At 49.7% G+C, this 27,906-nt stretch overlaps 1 protein-coding gene across 4 annotated transcripts; it reads right to left on the reverse strand.

The window, feature by feature from the left end:
* Positions 1–1,845: 1,845 nt before the first annotated feature.
* Positions 1,846–10,623, reverse strand: CXCL14 (C-X-C motif chemokine ligand 14). 4 transcript variants are annotated; one of them, XM_025387676.1, is made up of 4 exons: positions 9,868–10,623; positions 9,587–9,692; positions 5,714–5,827; positions 1,846–3,018 (listed from the first exon to the last, which is right to left on the reverse strand). In XM_025387676.1, the coding sequence occupies exons 1-4, from the start codon at positions 9,965–9,967 to the stop codon at positions 3,003–3,005; spliced, it is 336 nt and encodes a 111-aa protein (XP_025243461.1). In that variant the 5' UTR covers positions 9,968–10,623; the 3' UTR covers positions 1,846–3,002. The 4 variants fall into 4 exon arrangements, with proteins under 4 accessions (XP_025243461.1, XP_025243458.1, XP_025243459.1 ...); XM_025387673.1 differs by having other exon boundaries at positions 9,868–10,217; XM_025387674.1 differs by having other exon boundaries at positions 9,583–9,692; positions 9,868–10,215.
* Between the last annotated feature and the right edge of the window lie 17,283 nt (positions 10,624–27,906).

A 27,906-nucleotide genomic window follows, 5' to 3' on the forward strand; every position in this document is an offset into this window, starting at 1 on the left:
AGGGTTCGGGGCTCCCAGAAAGAGGCCTGGCCTCCGCTCTGCCCTGCCCTGGTATGCACTGTCTTCTGGGGCTCTCGCACTCTGTTCTGTCCGTTGGTCTCGGGGTTTCCCTGTCCAGTCTACCTTCTTTCTCTGTAACGAAGGGAAAGGCAGGGCTGCCCCAGGGCATTCATGGTCTCCAGCTCACTGTGGCCTCAGCCTGCGCCTCCTCCACCCCTCAGCAGAAAGGCTGCCAGACCCAGCCATTGGAGTGTGTGATGAGTGGTAGCTTTGTGGCTTTGGGCAACTTTCTCAACCTCTCTGATCTTCAGCTTCCTCAGGAATACATGTGGTGTAATTTGGAGCCGCCAGGAGGAAATAAGATGGTGATAAAAGCGTTTGCGGTAGCATCTTGCCAGGGACATGCTGGGACAGGGTACTTGCTGGGTGTCCTTGTAAGTGTGTGCAGAACCAGCGTGTCAGGGAGATGTCTGGGAAGGTGAAGGGGACATGGGGGACTGGCTCCCAGTGGCTAGTGTAGCAGACAGGGTGGAGGCCAGTCCCCATGAGCAGTCTTTCTGGGTGTGGAGAACCCAGTGAGGGCAGAGAGGCCTGTTTCGGGGCCTGGCTGACTTTAGGATACAGTGAGATGCAGCGCTGTGGGTAGCTGGTACAAAGTGCAAAGTAGCTGGCCTGGTGTTGTGCTTATTCAAACAGCTTCTGGCTGGGCATGGTGGCTCATGCCTGTAATCCCAGCACTTTGGGAGACTGAGGTGGAAGGAGGATCCTTGAGTCCAGGAGTTTCAGACTGGCCTGGGCAACATAGGGAGATCCCGTCTTGCCAGGCATGGTGGTATGTGCCTGTAGTGCCAGCTACTTGGGAGGCTGAGGCAGGAGGATCCCTTGAGGTCAGGAGTTCGAGGCTGCAGTGAACCATGATTGTGCCACTGCACTCCAGCCTGGGTGACAGAGCGAGACCCTGTCTCAGGAAGAAAAAAAAAAAAAAAAAAAAAAAAAGGGCTTCCACTACCACATGCTCACCACACCCTGGTGTCCTGCTAAGTGCTTTACAGGGGCTTACCTCATGCAGTCCCTAGAAGCACCATGAGGTGTGCCCTACGGTCCACCTGTCCACCTGGCAGGAGCAGGAACAGCTCCAGTATCTCCCAGGTGTGGCTCCCAGATGCCCAGCTCCGGAGTCCCACAGCCTCCCAGGTGGGCATTTCCCACCTCCTCGAGTCCCCCTGGCGTCTTGGGGCCCTGGACCCCAGGGCATCTTGAGTGGCCCCATCTACTATCTTCTCTAAATGGTGTGATCACCTCACTGAGCCTTGGTTTTCTCATCTGTAAAATGGAGCTTCAGTAGGACCACCCCTGTTGTGGTCATTACCAGAATTCAAAGAGATAGGGCATGTAAGGCTCTCCACACAGGGTCTGGCTCACAGGAGGCAATAATTACACCAGTCCTCCATTGTCACCGTCCTCAGGCAGCCCCAGGGAACTGGCAGAGCCCTTGGCTGAGGCATCCAGGCTCTTTGCTGCCCTCTGGTGCTGAGGCTCAGTGTGGTCTTGCGTGGAGGAGGCTGGAATCATGACCCTCTAGTTCCCTGTGCTCCAACCTACCCACTCTGATAAACCTGCTGCAGGGGTAGGAATCGTCGGGGAAGGAGCCTTAGCCTCAAGGCCTGGCTTCTTGGCTTCCCAACTGTAATGACAGCTCCACACATTCCACAGAGGTGATGGTGTTGACAGGTATTTGGGAAATACCAGTTTTCTTTCCCAGCATATTTGTCCTTATTTTTTCAGGACATGGTAAACATTTTATTGTCATCCTAGCTTAAATAGAAAAAAGGCAGCAGTCTAGAATTTTGGTACATTTCAAATATATTTTATTACTTTCCATCTTAGAAAGAATATGAAACCTGCATGCAATGCTAATGGTTTCTGACATGTGCGTAGCATATAACACAGCAGTACAATGTGGCGTATACTGGGGGGCAGTGTGTGGAGGGGGCGTTCTTAAGGGTATATGTACAGAGGAAAGGGCGCATGGTCATCTTAGCTTTCGAAAGAGGACTGCACTGTTTAACATTGAAGAATTACATGGGGAATCACAAATATATTGCTTTAGTACTGCATGTTCCGTTGTGGTGAGGGAGAGAAACATGCTTTGAAGGTTTTCCCTTGTCAACAGAATGTGAGTCTGTAGCTGTGTATTGTGCATGTATTCATATATTTTTAAGTTTTCTCCTAAGGTTTTTGCTGACAGTGTTGGGAACCTCACATGCTTCTGAAGCATTAAATATTGAACCTGTGAACCTTTCAGAAACTCTCAGGTTGGGAAAGACCCCACATCTTCTTTAAGGATCATTTGTCTCGCCATCACAGGATCTTGGAAATGTTTCCTAGGGTGTGTAAAAATTAACCAGGGGGGAATGAAGCACATTTTTCTGGCAACCAAACTTGAGTTCCTCAAAGAACAGATGCAGAGAGACCTGCTCCTGCTTGCCCGGCTACAGGGGCCACTGCAGAGTCACACTGAGGCTGTGACCGGCCATAAGCCCAGGAGAGCCCGTGGCAGCTGTGCCGAGGCGCCAGGACCTCTGAGCGGAAGCTTCCCAAGCTAGGAATGGAGCAACACTGCAATGAAATGTGTCCACCAAGCTCATTGTTCCTCCCGGGCGCTTATAAAGCTCAGATGTATAGTGACATATGGACAAATACAAAAAAGCATTTCTTAAAAAGGAAAGGCATGAGTTTTCCCCTTTTCGATAAAAAGCAGCCTGTGATGAAGTCTGGAGCACAAGAGAGATGGGTCTCACATCTGGAAGCCTTTCGCACGCAGCTATAAAATGTAAAAACTGACCGTTGGTAAAAAGTGCTTCATAACAATATATAACTTGTGTCTTATGCCTGGGAGAAAGAAAGGCTTTTTTTTTTTTTTTTTTTTTTTTTAAATCTGCAAAGTCCTTTGCACAAGTCTCCCAACTGGTCTGGAGTTTTCCCATCAGAGATTTTTCACCCTATTCTTCGTAGACCCTAGGGAGAAAAAACACATGTGTAAGTGGCTCAGGACATGAGGCAGGCAGTTCACAAGCTGCTGGCTAAGTGGCTTCATTTGCATCTGGTCTGCAGGGACTGCGCCTGTCTTAGGACTACAGGAACCCCCAGGGAGAAGTGGGAGGGACCCTTCTGAGGATGTGGTCCCAGGGACCATGAAAACTCACACCAGTGTGGCTTTGTCTTTTCTAACCGTCTGCAATCTCACCTCTGCAATCTCATTTTGTCCTCAGAGGCCTATGGAGCAAACCAGCTTTGCATATGAGGAAACTGAGGCACCACAGACTTAAGATTTGCCCAGTGGCCACTGACTGTTAGTGGCAGGAATGCAGTCTCTCTCTAGCATGGTGGGCTGCTCCCGCACCTCCTTGTTTCTTTCCGCGTCTGTACTCGGCCTCTCTATTTAGAGAAAATAGCAAGGGTGGGAGGCATTCTCTACCTTGACTTAGGCTTATATATTTCTTTGTATTTTGCCCAAAGAATGCATGTATTCCAGAAGAATGTTAGCTCTAGAAGCTGCTTCCTAGAGATAGAAGAGGTGGTTGGTGGGGTGGGGAAGTGGTGCAGGAGGCCTGTGCCCCTCAGTCCCTGCTCCTGGCTGCATTGCCTCATCTCTACTGGTTTCCAACCCCTCCTTCCCCTCACCTCTCAAGCTGTCCCCAGTTAGATATTTTGCTTTCTTCTAGTTCTGCCCCATGGCTGCCCTGGGGCCGTACTTTACACTCAGCCTATCACTTCTCTGTCTTGTTCTTGATTTCTGAGTAAGACCACCGAATTACGCATTGAAATAAAATGCCTGACTCGGCGCTTCCTGTGGTGGCCGGAAGCTCCCTGAAAGCTCTGGTCTCTGAAGTGCACAGAGCTCCTCTGTGTGGCACCCATGGGCCTGAGCCCACCGTATAACCTTCTCCTTTCTCTAACCTAGCTTTGGCATTCTCTCTCTCTTTCTCTGTACAAAGAGGACTTCAAACACTTCCTTTATTACTGTTCTACATTCATTAAGATATTTTCAACTTTTTTCAGGGGAGAGAGGTGGGGAGGGCAGGGACCTTAACACTCCAAGAAAGAGGGGTGAACTAATTTTATAGCAAAGTGAGAGTAGGCCTGGTAGCTGAGAGGCTCTTGTCGCTATTATTGGAATTTTCAGAAAAAAAAAAAAAAAAGCAGGGCCATGTTTAGACCTGTGGGTGCCTGCTTTTCCAGGTTGCAGCTCAGGTAGAGGGGAGGAGCAAGGTGAGTTAAAGGTTTGAGTATCCCCCAGCAGTCAGATCAAGATGTCCTTAGCCTCTTCCATAACCTGCCCATGGAATTAGCCTTCTGCCAGTTTTGATGACACAGGGCCTGGAGGGTGACAGAGAGTGGACTGGGCAGTTCTGGCCTTTGCCACATGAGCTGCCTGGCTTGACCAGAAAGAGGGCTTCATTCCCATCAGATTTATAGAAAATAATTTCTCGCTCTCATCACTTTCTATTTCAAGCAACTGCAGATGAGGCGGTTTTGGAGGCAGCAAAAAAGGCTCAGATACAGGGGTTGAGCCTGAGTGTCAGCTCTTGGAGAGCTGGTCACAGGGCTGAGCTTGGTGTGGCATGGCTGGGCCGGGTGATGGGAGGGCAATGCAGGCACCCACTGTGGCTGCGCCTTCCACCCTGTGAGGGCAGCTCGTGGAATAGCACCAGGAGGCCTGGTTTGCTATCCTGGCTTTGCCCTGTGCTCCCGGGCAAGTCACCCCTCTCTCCCATTTAGCCTTGATTTCCCCCTCTGCAGCAGAGGGTGCTGACACTAGCTCCTGGGAAAGTCACCTGCATGGTGCATGCGTGCATGCATGCGTGTGTGTGTGTGTGCGCTTCCTGATCATACTATGCAGGCAAAGGTAGAAATAAACTCTGCGTATTTGAGGAGTGAGGCAGGACAGGCTACCTTCACGTGGTACAGGGGAGCTAGGAACTGGATTCCTCCTCCAAGGACAGACATAAGACCCCAAGAGACCAGAGCTGGGAAGTCACCTTCTGATTATGAGGAAACAGTGCCCAGTAAGTACAGGGCTGGTTCAGGGTGCTGGTGCTTTTAACATTGCTGCCTGCCTTGGTTAACAGTGGCTCTGATTTTAAAGAGCCAAACCCGTGGTGCCTTCCAGCACCTGCAAAGGAAGGAGTTTATCAGGTTTCTGGGCAGCAGAGAGAGTGAGGCACCTTGGAGAAGAAAACATGTTTCTGGCAAAGATCATCCTCAGCACCTCATGGTTTTATAGCACAGTTTTTTAGCCAACATACACTGTCACCTAATTGGTCACATTTCACCCCACTGAATACTCAGAGCTCCCCTGGCAGCTATGCCAGTGCTCACCTTGCCATTTAACAACTTATGTAACTTAAATAAAAAGAGAAATTAAGATTATAATGTAAATATTAGAGTGAGGCAGACTTTAGTTTACAAAATGACAAACCCTGCCATGCTTGCAAATGGACAAGAGATGCATAGCTAGCTTTGTTAAGTGGTGAGTTCCTCGTCCCTGGGGGTATGTAGGCAATGCCTGAGTATCTGTTTGCTGTGGATGTTGTGGTGTGTGTTCACATATTAGATGGGGCTAGATGACCTGGTGGCGGGGGGTCCCTTCCCATCCTGAGAGCCACAGCTGGGTCTGGTGGGAAGGAAGGTGAGCAGAGGCAGCGCGTACCTGCGCTTCTCGTTCCAGGCGTTGTACCACTTGATGAAGCGTTTGGTGCTCTGCAGCTTGGGGTGCAGGCAGTGCTCCTGACCTCGGTACCTGGACACGCTCTTGGTGGTGATGCTGAAATGGAGCAGGATGAGGTGGAGGGTTGAGGAGGCTGAATAGCATGTTGCCTCTCCTGTGGCCTGTGAGTGGCCCTGGGCTAAGTCGGGGTCCTGAGAGACTGCGGCTTCCTGCCTCCTCTCAAGGGAGCCTACTTATGTGCTCACTCCCAGGCTGGCTCTTTGGAAGGTTCTGGTTGTCCCCTTATTCTCTGACTCCATATTAGGGCCTAACCCTCCCTCACTTTTCCCCTGGGAGTCCTGAGAGTCTCGGATGGTCTCTCCCACCCCCAACCTCATGCAGTGTGTTGTCTCCAGGGCCCAGGCCTCTTTTGGGGAACAAAGGTCAGAGGATTCTTCCAGCCCCTCTGAGCCTGGGATCAGGAGGTGGAGAAAGCTAATGCCAGCAAGGTGCACATGCCAACACCTCTGTCCTTGGATTTGAGGAGCTCATGGTAAGGCTCAGACATGCCCCGCAGACACTCTGGTTTCTGTCTCCTCAACCCCAGTTCCCTCTGACCCACCATAGATTGTCCCAGCGCTGGGCATCTCCTGATCCTGAGGCAAAGTCTTGTTGGCCTTGTGTGAGGTGCCAGGTATCTCACCCCTAAGCAGAAGAGTAAGACCTCTCTTCTGCACAGCCTGAAGATCTCAGGCCTCTATCAGCCAATGTCCCAACACCCAGCAGAAGCCTAGCCATGTGGTAGAGAAGCAGGTGTTGTGCAGACTGTAGGGGCCTGGGACTGAATCTCAAGTTTGGTTGTGGGACCTTGGGTAACCTCTCTGAATCCAGTTTGGCCATCTGTAAAATGGGCACAATAATAGGACTATCTCACAAGGTTATTGGGATGATTAAAAGATACAGTCTTTACAAAGTGCCCAGAACCTGGTAGATGCACAATTAATAGTTACTGTTAGTAGTCATTGGTCATGGAAGATGAAGTGGCCAAGAGGAAAGAGTAGCCTTGCTGTGGGGGCTCCAGCCTGGAGGGCGAGGCAAGCCTGCTTTTCAGAACTTCTGAGCCTCTCTAAGCCAGGGCTGGGCCACAGGCATGACAGGAGTTGGGGGTAATAAGGGACCACCTAGGGTATTTGGAAAAGTGCAAGGCGAGAGGTGAGGATGCCACTTCTTGAGGAGTCAGAGCCATGCAAGCTATGATGGTAGACTGGGATTCTGGAGTGGGCTTGGAGGGCAAAGAAGGGAGACTGGAAGTGAGAGTGGAAAGAGTGGGAAGAGAGGGACAGAGGTCAGCTAGTTCCCCACTGTTACCAAATGGAAAATGTCAGGGCTTATATGGGCTAAGTTCTGGAAGGGATAGGATTCCCATGACTTCAGTCTCCCAATTGATGGGGAAAGAAAATTGGATCTTGCCACCAGAATGGGGGCATAATGTTCCTGGGCAACCTGTTTTCTTCCCTTCTCCGTGCTCTGGGTTTCTGGGGTCCCCACTAGAGCCTAAGCTCCTTGGGGCAGGGGCGGGTCTTCCTGCTGATGCCAGGTGATGGTGCCTGCTTTGACTGGACTCCTCTGTGACCCGGGTCATTCCTCTAGCCTTGAGCAAGGGCCAGGCTTCAGAGTGAATTCTGGTTGTCTCTCTCCCCCACTGTGCCCAGTCACCCTGCAGGAATTTAGCAAATGCTTTTCTCTTTCTGCCTACAAGGCTGCTTTTGCATTCTGAAGGAAAGGACGTGGCAATGCCTGATAAAAACCCTGTCTCAGTTAGGTCAGCGTGCAGGCTGTGCATCCCAAATCCTGAAGGTCAGGGAGAGCAGGAAGGGACACTCAGCCCTCTCACTGCAGTGCTCAAATGCCACGTCATAATACTGGGATTATGAAAATCGGTTGTGGAGTGCAGACATGGGGATTTGTGACTCCAGCAACTATCAGAAATTCTGAGTCCTGTGACCCTCTCCTCCACAGTTCTGAGGGTGGGGTGGGGAGGCCGTGTAAGGGTTTTGGTGAGAGCTCCATGGACCTATGACACAAATGGCTCTTTCTAGAATTCAGACTCTCCTGGATTCTTCTGGGTGCAAAGACTCCCACTTGCAAAGCGGACCTTTCCCCCCTGCCCCTGCCCTACCCCCACCCCCAGCCTCAGCAGCGATTTCTGGGTGACTCAGGGTGAGCTGGAAAATTTGCTTTTGTTCAGCCTTTGTGGCTGAAAACCTGCTTTGCAAAAGTGCTGGCCCCTCATCTGATTTGGAGAGTTTTAGGATCGTGGAGAGGGAGAGGAGCCCCCAGCCCTCAGGGATGAGGTGAGAGGCTGGGGGCAGGGGGGTGGAGGTTTAGTAGAGGGTGATTGGATTGTGTGCTGATCTCCTGAGGCCCCTGCAAGTTTCCACAAGGCTCCATAAAGCCTTTCCCGCACTTGCCTAGCTATAGTTTTCCTCTATATGTGCAAAAGTTTAGCCAGGAAAAGGGCAAGCGTATTTACTGAGGGCTCTGTTCTTTTTAGGTATCACTGCATCCTTTACTCTGCTTTCTTCCCCTGGAAGGTCTCAGAAACTTGCTTGGTATACAGAGTGGTTTTCAGCTCTTAGACGAGTGAGATTTAACTTGGAACTCTCCCTGTCATTCTTAGCCTGCAAACTGGAACCATTGAGGAGCTTGGAGCTCCTTTCCCAGCTCATTTGACACTTGGCCCCCACCCAAAAGGATTTTTGGGTGTTTTCTTTGAATTTGGTCTGCAAGGCAAGGGGTAGGGACAAGGGTGTTAATTTAGGTGCCTGTGAAGGAAGGCAGTGGGGTCAGCTCAGGTCCAGTGGATTTCTGAATTCCCCTAAGTTCAGCCTGCTTGTGTAGCCCCTAGGCGGGGGATGTGGGGTGCTGGGTGGGGGTGTGCCCTGCTTTCACAGACACTGTGGAAGGCTTTTGGGCCAGTGGGGGCCAGCCGGTGGAAGGCACTTGCCCAGACTGAGAATAAAGTGCGTCCTGTTTCTGGGGGAGGGGAAGAGGGGCCAATGATCTGTGGCAAATATTTGGTAGCTGCTTTGCCAAGGGCTCCCTTCCTGGCCAAAAGCGTATTGATGAGGAAGCAGAGGTGCTGGCCTCAAGTGGTTAATTGGGAAGGCGGAGGAGCAAGAAACTAAGTGTTCTCTCACTCTGCCCCAGTTTTTCCAACATTCCCCACATCCCCACCAAGCAGGGCTCCAGCCATGTGGCACATTAACCCCAGGAGAGCACTCGGTATCTCGACCCACAGGGAGTACAGCCGGTGAGGGAAGCGCGTGGAGCGTTCTCAAAATGAAATCTCTAGGAGCCAAAAACTTGCGGTCCACTGGCCTCTGACTGGAACAAGGCTCTGAAGGAGAGTCAGGATTTAAGATAGTGTTTGCATTAATCCTCTGTCCAGTGACAGGAAGGCAGCACGCCTCACAGTTTGGGTGTGGGTGTGCTTTAAGTGATTTCAATCTAGGTTTTCTGAGTTGGCACAAGGGATCCCTTTAACCCTTGATGGCCCTAGCAGAGTGGGTGGCCCATGGTACAAATAGGGAGACTACTCATTTGACTCCTAGCAAGGCTGAACTTGGGAGGCTCTGTTCCGGAGCGGGACAGTGACCCCCTTTCCCGGAGCGGGACAGTGACCCCCTTTCCCGACTTGTCTTCTAGAGTGTCTCGCCAGCGTCCTAAGGACTTGCTGGGCAATTACGAAGCCTTTTCCAGGGCTTTGACAAAGTCAGAGAGAAATGTTTGTTAGCCAGACCCAGGCCCAGGCTGTGCCCTGGCATCGGGTTGACAGCAGTGCGCACCCCCTCAAGGTGAGGAGCGAGAACTCACATAACCATCTTCTCCTCGCAGTGCGGGTACTTTGGCTTCATTTCCAGCTTCTTCACGTCGCTGTAGCGAATCTTGGGTCCCTTCCGGGAGCACTTGCATTTGGATCCTGCGAGCGAGCGCGGGGCAACTGCTTAGTTGCGAGGGAGTCTCCTACCCCTCGACCACCTTGGTGCCCACCCAGACCACCCCCCGCGGGATCCTAGGATGCCTAGAAATTGGCGCTTGTGTTCCCCAGGACAGGAAGAGACGAGACGGCGACAAGGGGAGCTCCCCGCACTCACCGTCCACGCGCGCGGTGTACAGCGCCAGCAGCAGCAGGAGTAGCGCGGCCGCCAGGAGCCTCATGCTGACCGGAGGGGCCCGGCGCGGGAGCAGGGACATGGGGAGGGCGCTGGCCCGTCGGAGCGGCGGCCGGGAGACGCCACCCGGCTCTGCTCGGCTTTCTCTGCCCGGGGCGCGCCTTCCGGCTCGGCTGGCTCCGGCTGCGCCGTCGGTGGATGCCCACGGCTGTCTGTCGCGGTGCGCTGCGCTCTGCGCTTGTCTCTGCGCTCTCTCCACAGCCTCCCTCCTCCCGCCCTGGCCTCTTTTAAATCCGTTCCTGCCCTCGCAGCGAGTGAGCTCATTAATATGCAGAACCACTCGGTGACTCACTGAGATTTCTCAATGTGGTGAGGGGAGGAGACCTTCCCAGCCCGCCCGTCGCCCGCCCCGGGAAAGGACCCGCTATCGCAGCGGCGCACACCCGGAGCCACGCGCGCACACGCACACGCACATCCGCTAACCTCTCGCTCACACAACACGTATCCTTCGCACACTTGCACACCCAGACCACTGCGCGCACACGTTTCTAGCGTCCCGCTCTGCCTTTGGGGAGCCCAGACTGCTGAAGGGTAGTGCTTTTCTGAATCGCGTAGTTCCCTCTCTGGCCAGGCAGGCCAACTTTTCCTGCTGCCGGGAGACCCAGGCCCAGGGCGCAGATCCTCAAAGACCCAAAAGGGTTTTGGAGCAGGTGCCAAGCGTGAGTGCCTGCAGGCCTGACCCCCCAGGGCCCCTGCCAGGCCAGAACACAAGGCCAGTTTTGGACAGGGGCTTGTCATAGACTGTCCAGCAGCAAATTCATTGACTGTGGTCACTGGAACTGACTCAAAGAGGGTATGTGTGTGTGCTCGGGGGTTGGGCGGGTATTGGGGAGAGAGTTTTGGTGACTCCCAAAGGAAAGCTCCTTAAAGTGGGTCAGTGGCCTGGTGGCTGTGTGAGTGTCTGGGTATTGGGGAGAACCAGGAGGAGTCCTCACTCTCACACTACTCTCCAAAGCCAGGTAGAGAGCCCTAGCAGAGAGCGATGACAATGGTAACCATCTGGATGAAGGCCTTCCCATGTTCTCCACATTGTGCCAGAATGCGAGGTGTAGTGGTGTGACCCAGCCATGGTGGCAGAAATTCCCTCCTCACTACTTATCAGCACGAGTGACTTTACCGCTCTCAGCTTTTGTTTCATCATCTGTAAAATGCAGATCGTCACAGCGTTTCTGATAAGGTGGCTGTGAGAACTATAGAAATCATACATGTTATCAGTACCCAGGAAATGTTACTTATTGGCACCATCATTTTATATCTAATTTATCTATTACTTTGATTCTTACAAATTGGTACTTTTCTTCCAAGTTGGTACTTTTAATTTCTTTATTTGACAGGTGTGGAAACATGCTCTGAGAGAAGAAATAACTTGTCCAAGGTCACAGAGCCAGGAAGCAAGTGACTAGGCCAGGAGGGTCCTCAGTATATGTGGCTGCAGAACTGGGACTCCTGTCCCTGGGCCGCTCTGTTGCTTTGAGGCCTGTCTGCCCTTCTCTTCTTGCTGCCTTGAGAGACCCAGAGACAGGAGGTGGATCATCTCAAGCTCTTGGAGTCCCTGGGCTTGGCTGTCAGGGTAGAGCTCACCCAGCTCTATGCCATCAGCCTGGCAGCTCCCTGGAGGCAAAAATGCCCAGAGGGTTTCTGGATGATGGGGGACAGACTGCTGAGGGGTGCAATGGGAAGAATCTGCGTCGTCTCTTCCCAGCTGGAGAGCCCTTGCTGCTTCAAGAAGAAGCCGAGCCATGAAAAGCAAGCAGTGCCTATGCATGCTGTTGTGCCTATACCTAAAGCTAAGCCAATAGCTGCACATTTGCATTTATGCATAAGATGAGTATGAGGGAGTGCTTTTTGGCATTTATGTTAGTTTTAAAATCTAAAAATACTTTTTCTTAATATAGAAGCAGCATGTTTGCCCAGAAAAATCAGAAAACACAAGCAGAAGAAAACAAGCATTTTCACGCAAGTAAAATCTTGGGTGAAATCTTCCCAAAGCATCCTCTCTTTGCTTTACGTGCACATGTGCATGTGGGATCAGGCTGCATATACTCTTTAATAACCTGCTTGCTATACCTATTAGCATATTGTGAACATCGCTCCATGTGGCTAGTCTTGCTACAACAATAGCTCCCTTAAGGGTTTCATTTGAGGCCAGGTAGTATCATGGCTGAGAGGTTGGTGTCTGAAGTCAAACTGCCAGAGTATGCATCTTAGGTACTAGCTGTGTGACTCTGGGCAAATACCTTAACTCTGTTTGGTATTGGTTTCCTCATCTGTGAGATAGAGATGATAATAATATGTACAGCATAGGCAGAATTAAATGAGATGGTGCATGTAATGCTTTTAATGTGGTCCCCAGCACAGAGTAAGTGTTTGACATGTGCTGACTAGTGCGATTATCATGATTTTAGATGCAGAGTATTCCATGGTACAGATGTGCCAGAATTAATTTGACTACTCCTTGCTGGACATTTGGATTGTTTTCAGCCTTACCCTCTTACAACCAATGCTGTTTGACAAATATTCTTGTAGCTCCATTTTGGGGTAGGTTATAATATATTGGATCAGGCCTCAGAAATAGAATCATGGGGCCGTGGCACACGCCCATTTTAAGACTTTTCATAGAAACTGCCAATTGCCTTCCAAAAAATGCATTTTATGCTGCAAAGGAATTTCTTAAATACTAAGCTTTCCTAGAACATGTAAAGTATTACTTTTTATTAACAATTTTATTTCTAACATATTTGTTTCAAGAATATGTTGATTGATTAACTGGGATCTAACAACACCAGCAATCATGGGCACTGAGTTTTCACAGGAAAAAGTAGTTGGCTCTAGAAATATGGACCAAAGTTCCTCAGCTTCCTGGGCTGGACCAGAGGTCAGACATTCCAGTAGTTTGTCCTCAGTTACACTCCTCAGTCTGTGTATGCAGATCTCTGGTTTGCAGAAGGCAGCCACTGTGCAAGCAGAGCTGAGCCCTTGTTTGTGTGAGCTCTTTTGGAGCCATGGTACAGGAGAGCATGTGGCACCTTCTGCCAGCAGGTCTGTGGGGGATGCTCCCCAACTGGGTGAGGGAGGGGGCTTGGCCCCTGACATACCTTCAGGGCATAGACTCTCTAGTGAGCCCAAGTCATGGGCCTCTGAGCAGGTGGGCATGGGTGAGGTCGTTCTTTGTACAGTGGCACTGTCTACTTCAAGGAGGTCCCTGGGGTACAGTGAAGAACAGCACATATGCCTTGCCTGTGTGTGTGCATGCATGTGTATGCATGCGTGTGTGCAGGTGTCAACACATTGATGGTCATATTGGGTTCTACAGAAGAGGTAGACGTGAAGTGTAGGGGGTACAGAGGAGGGAGGAAGTGGAAACAGGACACCACTCCTTAAGGGAGTGGGACTTTTGCTGAGACCCCAGGGATTTACTTATTTCTTCTCTTTACATTTATTGAGCACCCACTGTGTGCCAGGCTTTGTGCAAGGTGCTGGGGGTTGGAGGTAAGCCAAGGCAGCTGTGTGCCTGTCCCCAGGCAGCTCAGAGTCTAGTGGGGAAGGCAGACATTAACTATACAACCACAGAGATCGGCGTGAAACTCCTGCAGAGGTATCCTGGAGGGTGACTGGTGCTAGGAGACTCATCAGGGGATCTGACGGGGTAGCGAGGTGGGGACAAATTCCTGGAGGAAGATATGAAGGATGAGTTAGATATGAAGGATGGAAAGGAATTAACCAGTGACCACAGAAGGGAGGGCACTCCTGGCCCTTCATGGACACCTCTGCTCACACAGTGATCTCCTGGGGGAAGTCCCTGCTCTGAGCCCTTTACTGGCTCCTGATCTCATGCAGAGTCCAAGCCAAGTCCCCAGCAGTGCACACCTCATTGTGACCAGCACCTGCCATGCTCCCCACAGGCTATGCTCTGGCCACTCTACCTTGTCTTATCTTCAAACATCCAAGCATGTTGCTGCCTCAGGGCCTTTGTGCTCACTGGCCTCTCCACCTGCAGTGCTCCTCCCCAGGGACTGACAGACAACCTTCTTCTCCTCACTGAGCCTCAGCTCCAATATTCACTGTCCAGTTCCAATCACACGAGCATACCCCCAACAACAGTCCCTCTCTGTGTTGCCACAGATTTTACTTTATTCATTTTATGTGCAGCAACCTCAAATTGTACATTTTCATGTTTATTTGGGGGTGCATGGTGGATGATCTGTCTGTGTCTGCGGGTCTCTGTCTTGCTCATCCTCAGTGTCTACAACAGTGATTGGCACATAGCAGGGGTTCACTCCATGTCTGTGAAGTAAACACAAATATGTTTCAGGCAAAAGCTCAGCGTGTGAGAGTACTACTGAATGCAGGCTGCACAGGCTGCAAGGTTGCATGTGAGAAAGTGTGTTGTGTGTTTGCGTGTGTGCAGGGGGTGTGTAGGGGTGGCCATGGGGAGTCCATATTCCCAGGGAGGCCAGTTCCTCCTCAGGGCATTTGTTTTAGAGGTGAAGTCTCTGGGAGGAGGATGATAGCAGGAGTGTGGCTTTCCAGGAAATCCCACAGTTGTCTGGGCACTCTACTCCTTGGTCTGCTGAGAAAGGGGTCTTGATTGGTCAAGGCTGGTTTTCTGCCCTGGGAGCTGGGATCCAGGGCAATTCCTCCCCCCATTCTTTTAGTTCTTTTCATAACAGACCTTCTTTTCAGAAGAGGAGTCCTTTTTACTTCCCTGGAAGGACAGGAATCCTAGAATTCAGCACTAGTAGGGGCTGAGGCCACAACTGGCCTTCATTGTACATATGAGGAAACTGAGGCCCAGCAATGGGATTGATTGCATACAAGATCTCCCTGTGCATTAATGTTAGCCAGCCTCCTGTCTCTGTCCTGTACCTAGTTACTTAGACCAGAACAAGATCCTGGGCTCCAGGAACCTGTCTGGCCCCATCACTACTCATGACATGGTGGGTCACCCCAAAATACCTGCTTCCATTGTGTTGTGTGGCTGCTGGCTCTGAGTCCAAGCCTGGCGGGTGCCTCTCCCTCTCCAGCTCCTCCCTCTGCCTATTACCTGTAGCCTGTGGAGTCTGGGCAGCCAGCTGCCTCCTCTCTGCAGCTCTCCTTCAGCTACAGCCCTGCATGCTGACTCCTTCCCTGGCCGTGCTCTGGGGTGAAGGAGGTTGAACGACCAAGGTTCCCAAGAACTATCTCTGGTTTTGTTCTTTACACTGCAAATATTTAGAGATCCTGAGTAACTTAAGCCCAGAGGAAATGATGTGGGGGACAGCCAGGCAGTATTGAATTAATCTTAAAGCAGCCCCGAGGCAGAGTGTGTGTAGGGGGGCTCTGTTACTCAGATTGGTTACAGGGAGCACTGCAAGACTCCCCTAAACGTGGGAGAAAATGCTTGCAGCAAATATGACAAACCAACAAGTAGCATTTATTCCACCATCTATTCATCCAACAACACTCCCTTACAGACAAGCATCTTTATTATATTAAGAACACATGCAAAGATATTTCCAAAGAGGGCCCTAACATATAAATGAGCAAAGGACATCAAAGGACAATTCAGGAGAAAAAGAAAGGCAATTAACCAATTCATCGAAGAATAGGCATCCTCATTAGCAATCAAGGAAAAGCGCAGCAGTGCCGCAGCATCATGGCATTTTGGTTTAGGTCCCACTCAATGAGGAAATGTTTATTTTAAATAGCAACATCCAAAGCTGATAATGGTAAAATGAGGAAGCATCACTTAAGCATCATCCATGGGACTATCAATTGGTACAAAATTTGGGGAAATCATAGAGTATGGTTTCCAGAGTGTTTGAATTAAACCATTTCATCTTATTAACCACTTCAGAAATCTGTTTAAAATTCTCACAATGGAGAACTATCACATGCAAAACTAGTCCTTGTTAAAAATAAAGATTTAACCTAAATGCCCAACAATGGGGGATTAAGAAAACAATGAAAGCTCTAAATTTGTGGAGTAAATGCTTATACAGTAAGTAGAAAAAACACAAGGTTGTGTAAACACTGTGATTACAAGTATGCAAAACAGTAACCTGTGTATAAAGGATGGCAAGACAGAGTTACAAACATCATTCTCTTTGAGTGGCGAAATGTTGGGCATTATTGTAAAGCTTCTCTCCTTGCTTTTCAGTTTTTCAGAATGTTCTTGTTATAACAGCAACTCAGAAGCAGTTGATTCAGCAAGGACTTGGGCAACCTTAAGCCTCACTGAGCAGACCCTGGCGATGGGCGATAAGCACCTGTGCTGTGCAGCTGGCACTGCAGAGAGGCAGGTGGAGTTGTTGGTGGCTTGGGTGAGTCCCATGGTGAGGGACCAGGCCCATCTTTAGAGCTGTCCCCCTCTGCTTGGCACAGGGGAACAAGCAGCCCACCGAGCTGGCCTCGCCTGTCCTCGTTCTGCCCTGCCCCACCTCCTGCCTCTCTCCCCAGCCCTGTTCCATGTTTGCAGCAGAGTCCTAAGCCTCGGTGCAGGCACCGCCAAGTCCCGTCTCTTTGGCTAGGCTGTTTGCTTTTGTTTGCCTTCCCAAATCTGCAAATATGTCATTTTACAGGGAAGCCCTCCTTGACTGCACACATCTGCCTGACTCCCCTCCCAGTCCCAGGGTAGGAGAAGCACCTGCTGTCTGCATGACTCGTAGACCTCGTTCTCTCCAGTGCCACTCCTCACACTTGTAAAGGCTCCTATGAGGTCTTTCTTCAGGTCCATGATCCTCTGAGGTTGCTCTGTGTCTTTCTCATTAATTCTAGTTCCCCAGCATGAGCACAGGGCCGGGTACAGAGTAGGTGCTCAGTGAAGAAATGATTGAATGCAAGATGAATGAATTAATGTGGATCACAGTTTGTCACAGTCTAGTGCATTATAGAGTCAGACTTCCTGGTTTAGAGTCCTAGTCTACCATTCTGTTCTTCTGCTTCCTCATCTGTAAAAAGAAGATAATAATAATAATAAATAATCAGGCTATGATAAGGATTAAATGAGCTGATATAGAACAAACATGTTGCACAGTATCTTGTCACATAGTAAGCATTCCATAAATGTTCATTCTTGTTTTATGATTATTAAATCTTGTAGACTCACCCCCCTTATCTGTGGGTTGGCTTGGCTAATTTCTTCTGCTTTATATTTATAAAATGCTTATAGAATGCTTACTATGTCTCAAGGATTGTTCTAAGTGCTACATAAATATTTATTTATTTAATTTTCATAACCACACAAAGTAGGTTATCCCCATTTTATAGATGAGGAAACTGAGGAGAAGGTTAAGTACGTTGCCCAAAATAACTAGCAAGCATCAGGGCTGAGATTCAAACCCAAGCAATCTGACTCTGGAGTCCTGCTCTGCATGGCCATATGCTGCCTCCCAGAAGGCGGGTGGGGGGATGCTCCCCACCTTTTGCCCAGGCGTCACTTACCACCTTCCTGTCTGCATGCTGCTGCCACCTGGTCCTCAGTTCTTCTCCCTGGAGGGCATCCCAGAGTTCTCAGCTAGCTAGGATTGTCAACTTTCACAAACAAAAAACACAAAATGCCTATGCAATATTTGGGGCATACTTATACTAAAAAATATTCATTGTTTATACTGACATTCAAATTTAACTTGTGGCCGGTATTTTAACTGGCAGCGCTACATCCAGTACCAGAGGGTGGTAATGTGGCGGTCCAAGGAGTCTTCTGCGGTGATCTCAGACACACAGACATAGAGCCCTCTGGGTCTGCCATGGGCAGAGTGTGGGGAGAGAAAAGCTAGGCACACTGCTAAGCTCTCACAGGGCACAGTGGGCATTCGTGCTCTGATAGGGAAGCAGGCATTGAGGAGGATGGTTCAGGCAGAGACAACAGCTTAAACAACTGCTATGGAGTGGGGAAGGTCAAGGGAACTCTAGGATGTTAACGGAGCCCTGTGCATGTAGGGCAGGGATCTGGGCAGCGGAGGGAAGGGGCATAAGGCTGAATATATAGATCAGCACCAAACTGTGCAGGGTCCTGGGCAGCTGAGGAGTTTGGGCTTCATCACCTGGATTATAAGAAGCCATTGGAGAATTTCAAGCAGGGTTGTGTGACTCGCTTTTGCCTTATGAGAAGATCTGTCTGGCTGTTGGATGAAGGAAGGATGGCAGAGAGGGAGTTGGGAGGCAAGAGAAATCTTGGTTTGGGGAAGTTCTTGCCCAAAGGTCAGGGCATTTTTTTTTTTTTTTTTTTTTTTTTTGAGACAGGATCTTGTTCTCGATCAGGCTGGAGTGCAGTGGTGTGATGTCAGCTCACGGCAACCTCTGCCTCTCAGGCTCAAGTGAACCTCCCACCTCAGCCTCCTAAGCAGCTGGGACTACAGGCACATGCCACTATCCTCAGCTAGTTTTTAAATTTTCTCGTAGAAATGGGGGTCTCACTATGTTGCCCTGGCATGTCTTGAATTCCTGAGCTTAACCAATCTGCCCATCTAAGCTTCCCAAAGTGCTGGGATTGCAGCACCATGCCCGGTCTTTCATAAAAGCTTTTGTCTTCTTATTCCTGAAATCCTTTGCCTTCTGAAAAAATGTAATGCAGAAATGGAAAAGAAAAAAATGTTCTCAGTCTTGTTTGCTGTCAAGAGGGAGTATTTGTGATACTGGTGTTTTATTTTTACCAATTCTGTCAGTGTGGTCTCTAGCACAGCAGAAGGGAGGAAGTGATTGGGTCCGGGGTGAGAAGATTGCGACCAATTTGCTTTTAATCAGTCTCTGGCAGCTGATGGAGGAGAACAGCGTCCAAGGTGTTGCTCAGAGGATTTACCTGCCAGGTAAACACTAGCCTTCATGAATCTTCTATGAAGAAAACTTTTCAAGCAACCATCTGAGACATGCTGCAATTTTCTTTCTTAGCAACTAGTCATTGCCTCTGAACATGACCAGGTTCTTAACGGTGAGCGATTTAAGGCCATAAAAGAATTGTCATAAACAGCTCTCTGGAGCCAAGAGCATGGCCCAGATTTTAAGCACATAATGGAATCATATCAAAAGCAAGGAGGGGCGGCAGGAACCATAAATCCTGGAAGTGCAAAATCTGTCCATTGTGAAACTTGTGCTGAAGGGAAACCAGATGTGGATGCTGGAGAAAGAGGGCAGGAGGGAAAGCGTGGTATGGGGACGCTGAGAAGGGGCCCCTGTGTAAGGCTAGATGTCCTGCTGTGTGTTGGCGGAGGTCTGAATTCAAGAGGCTCAGAACCACAGAAAGCAGGGCGGGTTTGCTCCCAGTGTCATGGTGGTGGTCCAGTGTCCAAGGAAGAAGGCAGAGGCCAGAGAGTTAATGTTCTTGTAGCGGCTGTTTCAGCTGGACTAACAGAAGTATTATATAAGTTTTTCCTGAATTTTTGTCTTTGAAGACACAACATTTGGGGGCAGTTCTTTAAACATGTATTTGAGCTATCACAAAGAGACTAAATTTGTTTATCCTGTGGAGGAAGAAAAGCCACTAACACATGTGGAAATCCATTTGGATTGGGATGAAAAACATGATTATCCAAGTTGCCATCCTTGGCCTGAAATGGGGGGTTTATTTTATTCTGGTAAGCAAAAGCCTCTATAAACACCAAGTTGAGCCCTTGCTGAGCGCCTGCTCTGTGCCGGGGTTGCAGGGTTGCAGAGGCTGCGGGCCAGAGGCTTGGCAGGATGTCTGCAGGCCAGAGGGGCCCTTGCCAGCAGGCTGAGAGAATATTTCAAATGAGTTACGGATGCGAGGATTCCAGATGGGGGGCCTGTAAGGCAGTCCTATCCTGGTTGGGGATTGGGAGCGCTTTCATGAAGCAGGTAGTGGAAATAGACCTTGAAGGATGAGGAAGACTGCTCAGGTAGAGAGGGGTGAGTGAAGGTGACCCGCAGGGACAGAGCAGCTGAGGTCCAGCCTGAGGTCAGAATGCAGGTGATGAGCCAGGGACTGGCTGGTTTGATGGGAGGTAGAGTATATGCAGGGAGTGTGGTCAGTAAGCGGGTATTGCGGAGAGCCTTGAATGCTGCGTCAGGATCTCATAATTAATTTGACTGGAAAATTGGATTTGGTGCCTAGGTCTGTTTGAGGCCATTTCAACTCCCATTTCACAAACAAACAAACAAACAAACAAAAATAAGCAAAGAACCAAATGATACCATTCTGAAAACAGTACAGCAGCACCAAGGAGAAAAAGGGGCACATGGAACTTTCCATCCTTCCCAGGACCAGTCCAGGCTGTGCCTGTGAACAGGAACTTTCACATAATGACAGTTACACTGCTTAATCCTGTGTACGCATCTTTCTTTGGTGCACATTATTTCATAAATGCTCTCACTCTTGTATAATCCCCACTTTAAATGCCTAGGGAGGTTTAAAAGGTCCTGGGGTGAAATACAGACTTTATGAAATGTCAATGACTTCCAGCTAAATGATTTTAAATTTAGGGTTCTCAAAGAGTGTCTCTAGTTTATACTTGCAGTGGCTTGGGAAGCCCTTAGGCCTTGCTCCCCCATTTCCCTCAACCACATGCTCCCATAGTGCGACAAAAAGGGAACTGTGTCATGGCTGTCACAATCTGCCTGGTCCCTGATAGGTGGCTGGGCTGACACCAGGCACTGGGCTCAGTCCTGTAGGGACTCCAGGTTAATTTTCCAAGTCAATATGCTGAAGGGCCAAGGCCCTGAAATATCCGCTTGTCAAAGTTAGTTTGTAGTAACTATTGGTAACATTTATGGGCCTCTGCGTCTTTCTGAGTGTGCTCATTTTTGGTGTATTTGGTGGTTGACACGTTCTCTCATACTTTGAATTTGGGATGTCCTGTGTGGGATTGCAAAAAGGGAAGATTTTAAAGATGCATTTTAATTAATTAGTTAATGTATGTATGTATGTATTTATTTATTTATTTATTTTGAGGCAGAGTCTCACTCTGTTGCCCAGGCTGGAGTGCAGTGGCATGATCTTGGCTGACTGCAACCTCCGCCTCCTGGGTTCAAGCGATTCTCCTGCCTCAGCCTCCTGAGTAGCTGGGACTACAGGTGTCCACCCCACACCCAGGTAATTTTTTGTACTTTTAGTAGAAACAGGGTTTCACCAAGTTGCCCAGTCAGGTCTTGAACTCCTGACCTCAGGTGATCCACCCACCTCAGCCTCCCAAAGTGCTGGAATTACAGGCATGAGCCACAGCGCCTGGCCTAAAGATGCATTTTAAATCCAGTCTGTTGGTTTTCCTTATGAGGTAAATTCCCAGATTTGCTTTTTTTTTTTTGAGGCAGAGAAAAGCACCACATTTCTGGTAGTGCCTGGGAATAAGGATTTGGGAAGTCCTTGTTCAGGGCTCCCTGTACCTATCCCATATCCATGGCAAGATAAAGCCCTTTTAAGGATAGGGCTTTCCTCGTGCATATAGGGCCCCTAACATGGGAAGTCCATGTGAACTGACTCCCAGGGAACTGGACCTCCTTCCTCTCCTTCTCCCCATCAGTGTGCAGAGGAATACCCTCTGAGCAAAGGCTGCCTGGGTTGCAGTTGGAGAACAGTGAAGAGCCGGAGGAGGGCCTTTCCCACACCATCCCTGCCCATGGGCCCTGGGCCCCAGCCAGCCTGCAGGGCCTGGGAGCTCTGCATGGCCCCTGAGTGCCTTTGCTCTGTGTCTGGGCCTGTAAAACTGCTTGGAGCCCCCAAGAACGCATCACACTCCTCTTGCAAAATCACCCTTTATTTGTGTGTGTATGTGTGTGTGTGTTTTTTTTTTTTTTTTTTTTTTTTTTTGCTTTTTTTAAATGAAGGCACCTGGTTCCCTCAAGCTCAGGGCTTCTCAGAGGCTGGGGGCTGAGCTAGTGGAGGAGAACAGAGACCTGCTGGGGGACCGTAAAGCTTGAACGTTTCCAGGGCTGCTGCTGGCCCACCCCCACCCCAACACCTGGGCTGGGGGTTATACTGCTCCCTGTCCTGTGAAGGGGATGGGAGGCTTTGGAGAAAAGGCAATAGGCTGGCTTTGTGAGACCCAAGATCCAGACACGCCATGGCTCTCAGGCAGGGCAGCCCAAAGAGGGCACTGGCTGCAGGCCTGCTGTGTGCTTTGCAGACAACATCTCTTTGAGTTCTCAACCCAGCCCAACGTTCAGCACGTGCCCACTGGTGATGAGAATAAATGACTTTTCAGAAGTCACCCAGCCTGTGGGCAGAGCTGGCCATGAACTCTCAGCCCTCCTGATTCCAAGGCCCATGTGCCACCACAGCATCATCCTGCCTCTCAGCACTGCCTGGAACTCAGGTAGGAGCCTCCAGGGTATCTGGGTGACCAGAGCTGCCTTCGCCCCAAAGCTTTCCCCTAACTGCAGGGTGCCTGTGATTCCACTATTAGGCTGCACTTCTCCGGGGTCCCTACACCCCCATGATGATGCAAGTGCAAAGCATTGGAGGTCACACAATGACCCTGCAGACATTCTCATGCCACTCTGGGAGGCAGGCATTCTGATCCCCTTTTAGGGTATAAAGAAACTGAGGCCCAGACCTGAGAAGGGACTTACTCAGGGCACACGTAGGGCACATTTGTTCTCAGTTGTTTGCCTGATGTCTAGATTAGTGCCTGGTGCATCACTTGGATGTTCGTGGGATGGTCCTTCTGTGCCATGGAGCAGGACTCAGAACCTGGAGGCGGGAGCACGGGCCTACACTACCCATCATAGCTGCCTCCTGAGCCCACCTCCAATTTCAGTGGCAGCTGTGTTGGACAGTTCCGACTCACCTCTCCCTGCCTCAACCCACCTGGAGTGTTCCACGTATCCTGTTTTCTTCCGCAGTGCTTGCTGCAACCTACACAGCTCCCATTGCCTTTCCTCAGACACAGCCTGGAGATGTGGAAGGGGCTTTGGGTGGCCAGAGCGCATACCTCTGGGGCAGATCCCAGCCAATGGGGAGTGGGAGCTGGTGAGTGACTGTTCTGGCCCTGCCTTTCAAGGAGTGGCTCTGGGAGGCAATTGAACGCTTTCAGAGACCCTGGCAAAATGGGGGCCCTATTGCCTATACCCGTGACCTTGACACCCACCTTACCTTTTCTCCTTTCAGTCTCTCTCTCCCTGCTCCCTCCATCCTGCTTCCTGAGATTTCTCCCAAATAGATCACTCAGGCTCTGTGAGTGGAGAACCTAAGCTAAGCAGCTTCTTGGCTGAACCTGCCCCCAGCTCTTCAGGGGCAGTGAGGAACTCCTGGGACGAGAGACTTTGTAGTATGAAAGGCCTTTGAGAACCACAAAGCTCTGTGGCTCTCAAAGAGAACCAGCTCTGCTTGTGTTAGAGTTGGAAACTGAGGCCAAGTTAGAGGACTGACTGGCCTAAGGTCCCTTAGTGCCAAGGCAGGACTAGAACTTGGCATCCTAGCTCTGAGGCAAGGATCCAGGGTGAGAAGAGGTTCCATGCCTGTCCCCTGGATTTGGTGAAGTGGTGGCAGGAGGAGAAACATGAGCTGTTGTGCCGCCCACCTACTAAGCGCTAAGCCCTTCACCCCTGTGGCCTCATTAGGGAGGTGTGATGAAGCCTGGCCTATCAGGAACAGGTGTTTTCTGCTGCTCCAGGAGTGCTCTTCTGCTCCTAAACATCTTGACCTTGTTCTGTCTCTGAAAGTTCATTATGAGATGTTCATGCCTTTGGGATGTAGTAAGTGCTCATCAGATTAGTTCCAGGACTGTATCTCTAGAAAGCATGTGTAACAGGTGTCACTGAAATGCACACCATTATAGAGCAGGGTGTGTTAAGGGCTCAGCTGGCAGTGCCCGAGGAAATAGCTCATGAAAGGTTAAGTCTCTTGGAAAAGGAAAGTGGCAAGGTGTGACTTACTGGAAGAGGAAGGCAAGTTAGGAATGAAGGAGTAAGCGTGTGTGTGTGTGTGTGTGTGTGTGTGTGTGAGAGAGAGAGAGAGAGAGATAGAGAGAGAGATAGAGAGAGAGAGACAGTGAGAGAGAGCACCACAGGACACAGGTGTGTCCTGAAATGGTCTAGAGATGGCCCTGAGAGGCAGAAAGGTAAAGTGAGGCTGCTGGGAACTTTGGGGAGAGCTGGTTCCCATGCAAGTACTAGAGAGTGAAGAACAGACATCTGGGGCTTCCAGAAACTCTGAAACTGCCAAAAGCATCAATGCTTTAAGGTAGAACTCTCAGGCCCAGAGAGGAAGAGAGTGCAGTGTAGGGCAGAGCTTGGGAGAGAGAGACACTTGGTATGAACATTCTATAACTTATATGAATATCATTGGCTGCCCTGAACCACCACTCAAGCTCCTGGAGCTCTAGCACCTGTCAGGGGAAACTCCCCCCTAGAGCTCAGCAGGACCCAGGCTCCCGGCTTCCTGACTCCTGTTGAATAGTGAGGGCTCAGGTCTGAGGGCTCAGAGCACACTGTCCAGGATCTCAAGGTTGTATTGCCTTGTTCCCCCCGCACTTGTCCTTTCTGATTGACCAGTCCCTCATTTCTAGTCACGGCTGATGGAGTCCTCAGTGTTCTCCACTCCTGAGGTCAGAAGCCAGGGCTTCTTGATCTTGGAATCTGTCAGGCTATGTGCATGGCAGGGCCTCAGGAAGATGCTGAGTATAGGCTTCTTGTTCCTGCAGAGGCTCACCTACAGCTGGTTTCCCGTGCTGTGACCCACAGCCAGCCACAGGCACAATGTATGTGTCTTAACCTCAGGTCAACACTCAGTGGGTATTTAGTGTTTCTAGCCTCTAGCAGATCCAATCAGAATAGGAGATAAAAAGGGGGCTTGATGGATCTGGGAAGCGATTCCATTTAATTAAGTAGCATTTGAAGTTGATTAAGCTGCATCTGTGGTTTCCAGCGCCATAGACAAAGTTCCAAGGGTTTCTCCCAGGAGGCAGATGGAGGACAGTGCCTTCAGGGACTGACTGATAAGCTAAAACTATTGCAGCGGTCCATTTCTGTGAGAACCTGACATCCAGGGCTTTGAGGAGTAGTCCCTACTCCGGATATCCTTTTATTAGATCTTGTACTTAGATTATGGATCTTGGAGATGTAATCGATGGACTTTTGAAGTCTGATCGTAGTGTCAGTTGTAATTAACAAACTAAATGACAAACAATCTGAAACGGGAGGAAGAGTTAATGGGGATGTTATTGTTCTTTGTGGAATCATAGCTGGGAGAAATTTGCAGTCAAGGCTTGCTAACTTCTGGGACCAGCCCCCCTGGTCACTGGCTGGATGGGACTGAATGCTTTGTGACCACAGGAACTGCATCGTCTTGTTTACCTGGCACAGTGTCTGATACACAGCAGGGGCTTGCTAAATAGTTGCAGAATGAATGAACAGTCCCCTGAGGGATCGCCCTAGGTAAGAACACAAGGCTTAGTCAAGAGTGAAAGAGGAACTCTCAAACACTGTGACTTTAGTGGTCAAGGAGTCAGAGGGCTGCCACAATGACTTCATCTTCAAATTCTGAGGACCTGAGTGTAAAAATCAGCTCTTTTAAAGCTTTGGTGTTTGCTGGGATAGACATCTGTTTGGTTACAGAACTGCTCTTTATTTAAATTTCCCTTGGGAGAAAGTGGCTTCAGTTGGGGATACTTAGGTAGAACCAGAGGCTTGGTGAAACCTGACACATCCCTGACCCCCAAGTCCCATTACAACCTAGAATACAGGAAGAGACTGTGTGACGTGGTGGGAAATCTAGGACTTTGGCGCCACAGAACACTAGCTCCAAATCCTGCTGTCTCACTGTCTAGCTGTGTGACTTCTGGCACTTGGTCTCAGTTTCCTAACTTGTAAAATGGAGCCAGGTCAGTACCCTCATAGGATGACTGTGAAGACTGCATGAGACTTACCCTGGTCCCTGGCATGTGGGAGGGGTCTGGACTGTGTGTGGGGGATCATGGTTGAACTAAACCTAACCCCAACTGTTCTTCCTGTTGGTTGGCTCCCAAGGGGAAGAGCAAAAGCAGAGCAGTGGACAGCAAGGATGTCATTGTTGCCAAAGGGGTCAGTGAAAGGGAGTGGGTGAATACAAAACCTGGCCACACCTCAGCTGGTCTTGCAGCATTACTGCTTGGAGGGTGCCCAGATCCCTCCTATGCATAGCACTTGACAGCATGAAGAGCCCCTTCACACATGGGCTCAGGTAAGCCTTTTTGTCTTCCTGTTAGGCAGGAGGCCCAATGATCATGATGCACATTTCACAGACAAAGAAACTGAAGTGCAGTGAGGGAAAGGGTGTTGGAAATTCAGTTTTAAGATGGAACCAGAACTTTGGTCTCTCAACTCCTATTCCAGGGAAGCAGGCTTCAGCCTCATAGATCTGGGGCTAGGCCTGCTTGGATCTGAGGCTTGGCCTAGGGCACTGTCTCAGGCCTCATTTCCAAACAGTCCCTGGTGGAGGCAGGTGCAGCCCTCCAGTTTTAGGCAGTGTAATTCCGGTGAAGCCCCCCCTCCCTTACCCTGCTCCACTCTCATGCAGCCCTTGCCACTTGCTCCGTTTGGAGACAAGATTTTATGGGCAGGGCTATGGGGTTGCTTGCCTAAATCCTTGGGCATTGCCATGCCCATTGTATGTCCCTGGAGTTGTGGGACATGTTGATTCCACCCAACCTCATGGGCTCTAGGAGGTCAGAGCTGCCAAGGGCCCCACACTGGATTGGAAGGTTATTGATGGACAGGCACTGCCAACCAGGAACATAGAGCTTCCAATGGACAGATACCACTCACCATGGACATAGGCTCACCTATCCAGGGAACTCCCCCTTGGCAAGTTAGAAAAGCTGTCACGTCTGTCACCTTGAAAACTTCAGAGTTTTGCTGGGTAGACAAAACATTCATGTTTGTGGGACTGTTGTGTGGTGGCAGAAAGGAGGGGGCAAAGAGAGCGGGGGCTTTGAACTGAGATGGGCTTGGGCATACATCCTAGCTCTGTTTCTTAGATGTGTGACTGCTCTGAGACTCCATTTCTTCATTTGTAAATTAAATGTAATTATTATTATATGCATCTCATAGTGATATTGTCAAGATTACATGAATAAATACTTGTAAAGCCCATGACAGTGACTGGCACATAGTACAAGCTCCATACCTGTTAACTTTCTTTATCATCATTCATTCATTCAACCCAGCTTGCATCTATTCACACACGCATCAGTATAGGGCCCCTAGCAGGCACAATCACAAGCACGATGACTAAATGATCGTCTTGGTCCTTTTGGGCACCAGTCCTCCCAGAGTGGACATCGTCAGGTGCTGGACACTGTTTTCTGGGCATCTCCACCTGTCACTCAGCCAACCCCTTACCCTTGCCAGAACTGCCTCACTTAGGAGATCTGAGGCTAGGACTGAAAAAGCAAGTCTGCACAATTCGTGAATTATTATTGATAGCCAAATAGTTACCCAATTTTATCTATTTTTGTCTGTATAGACATACAAAAAATTTAAAAGATTCTGTGAACATCCTGTGTATTTTATTTCCATGATTGGAACCCTAGGGGTGTTTGTTGAGAATATTTTATGTAAAAGAGACAAGTGATAATTGTTTATACTCAACTAGTAACCATAGAGATGAAACTCCACCAGATCAAAGTATGAAGATAATTAACTCCCTGCAAATTATGGTTGTTGAACTTATGCACAGAGACATGTGACTTCACTCACAGGCCAAGGAAAAATCTCTGGGGAAGGAAAAGGATTAGCAAGGACTTAACAGCAAAACCATGTCCCCATACCTGTCAAGACCAAGGATTTAGCCTCTGTAGTCCTCAAAGTCAGATGTATCTTGACTGTCTTCTCTTCACTTCCATTGTCTGAATGATCTCTTTCCTGACTCACTGAGCCAGAAGACGTAGGCACTGATATAAGCAGAGGTGCTCAGTTGTCTGTGGGGCTGCTGAGGAGCGAGTGGTTGTAGACCCTTCTTGCCTGCAATCTCCATTTACCACCCCCTCCATTCTTGAATTTGGACAAGGGGAATTTTCTTATCCTGTGTAAACTCCTGAGCAAGCGGAGCTT

This window comes from Theropithecus gelada, chromosome 6 (genome assembly GCF_003255815.1).
Source record: "Theropithecus gelada isolate Dixy chromosome 6, Tgel_1.0, whole genome shotgun sequence".
In the NCBI taxonomy this organism is placed as follows: Eukaryota; Metazoa; Chordata; class Mammalia; order Primates; family Cercopithecidae; genus Theropithecus; species Theropithecus gelada.

Bases quoted from the DNA above. Each gene is read 5' to 3' on its own strand.
- CXCL14 (XM_025387673.1), bottom strand. From the start codon at position 2,987: ATGGGAAAACTCCAGACCAGTTGGGAGACTTGTGCAAAGGACTTTGCA.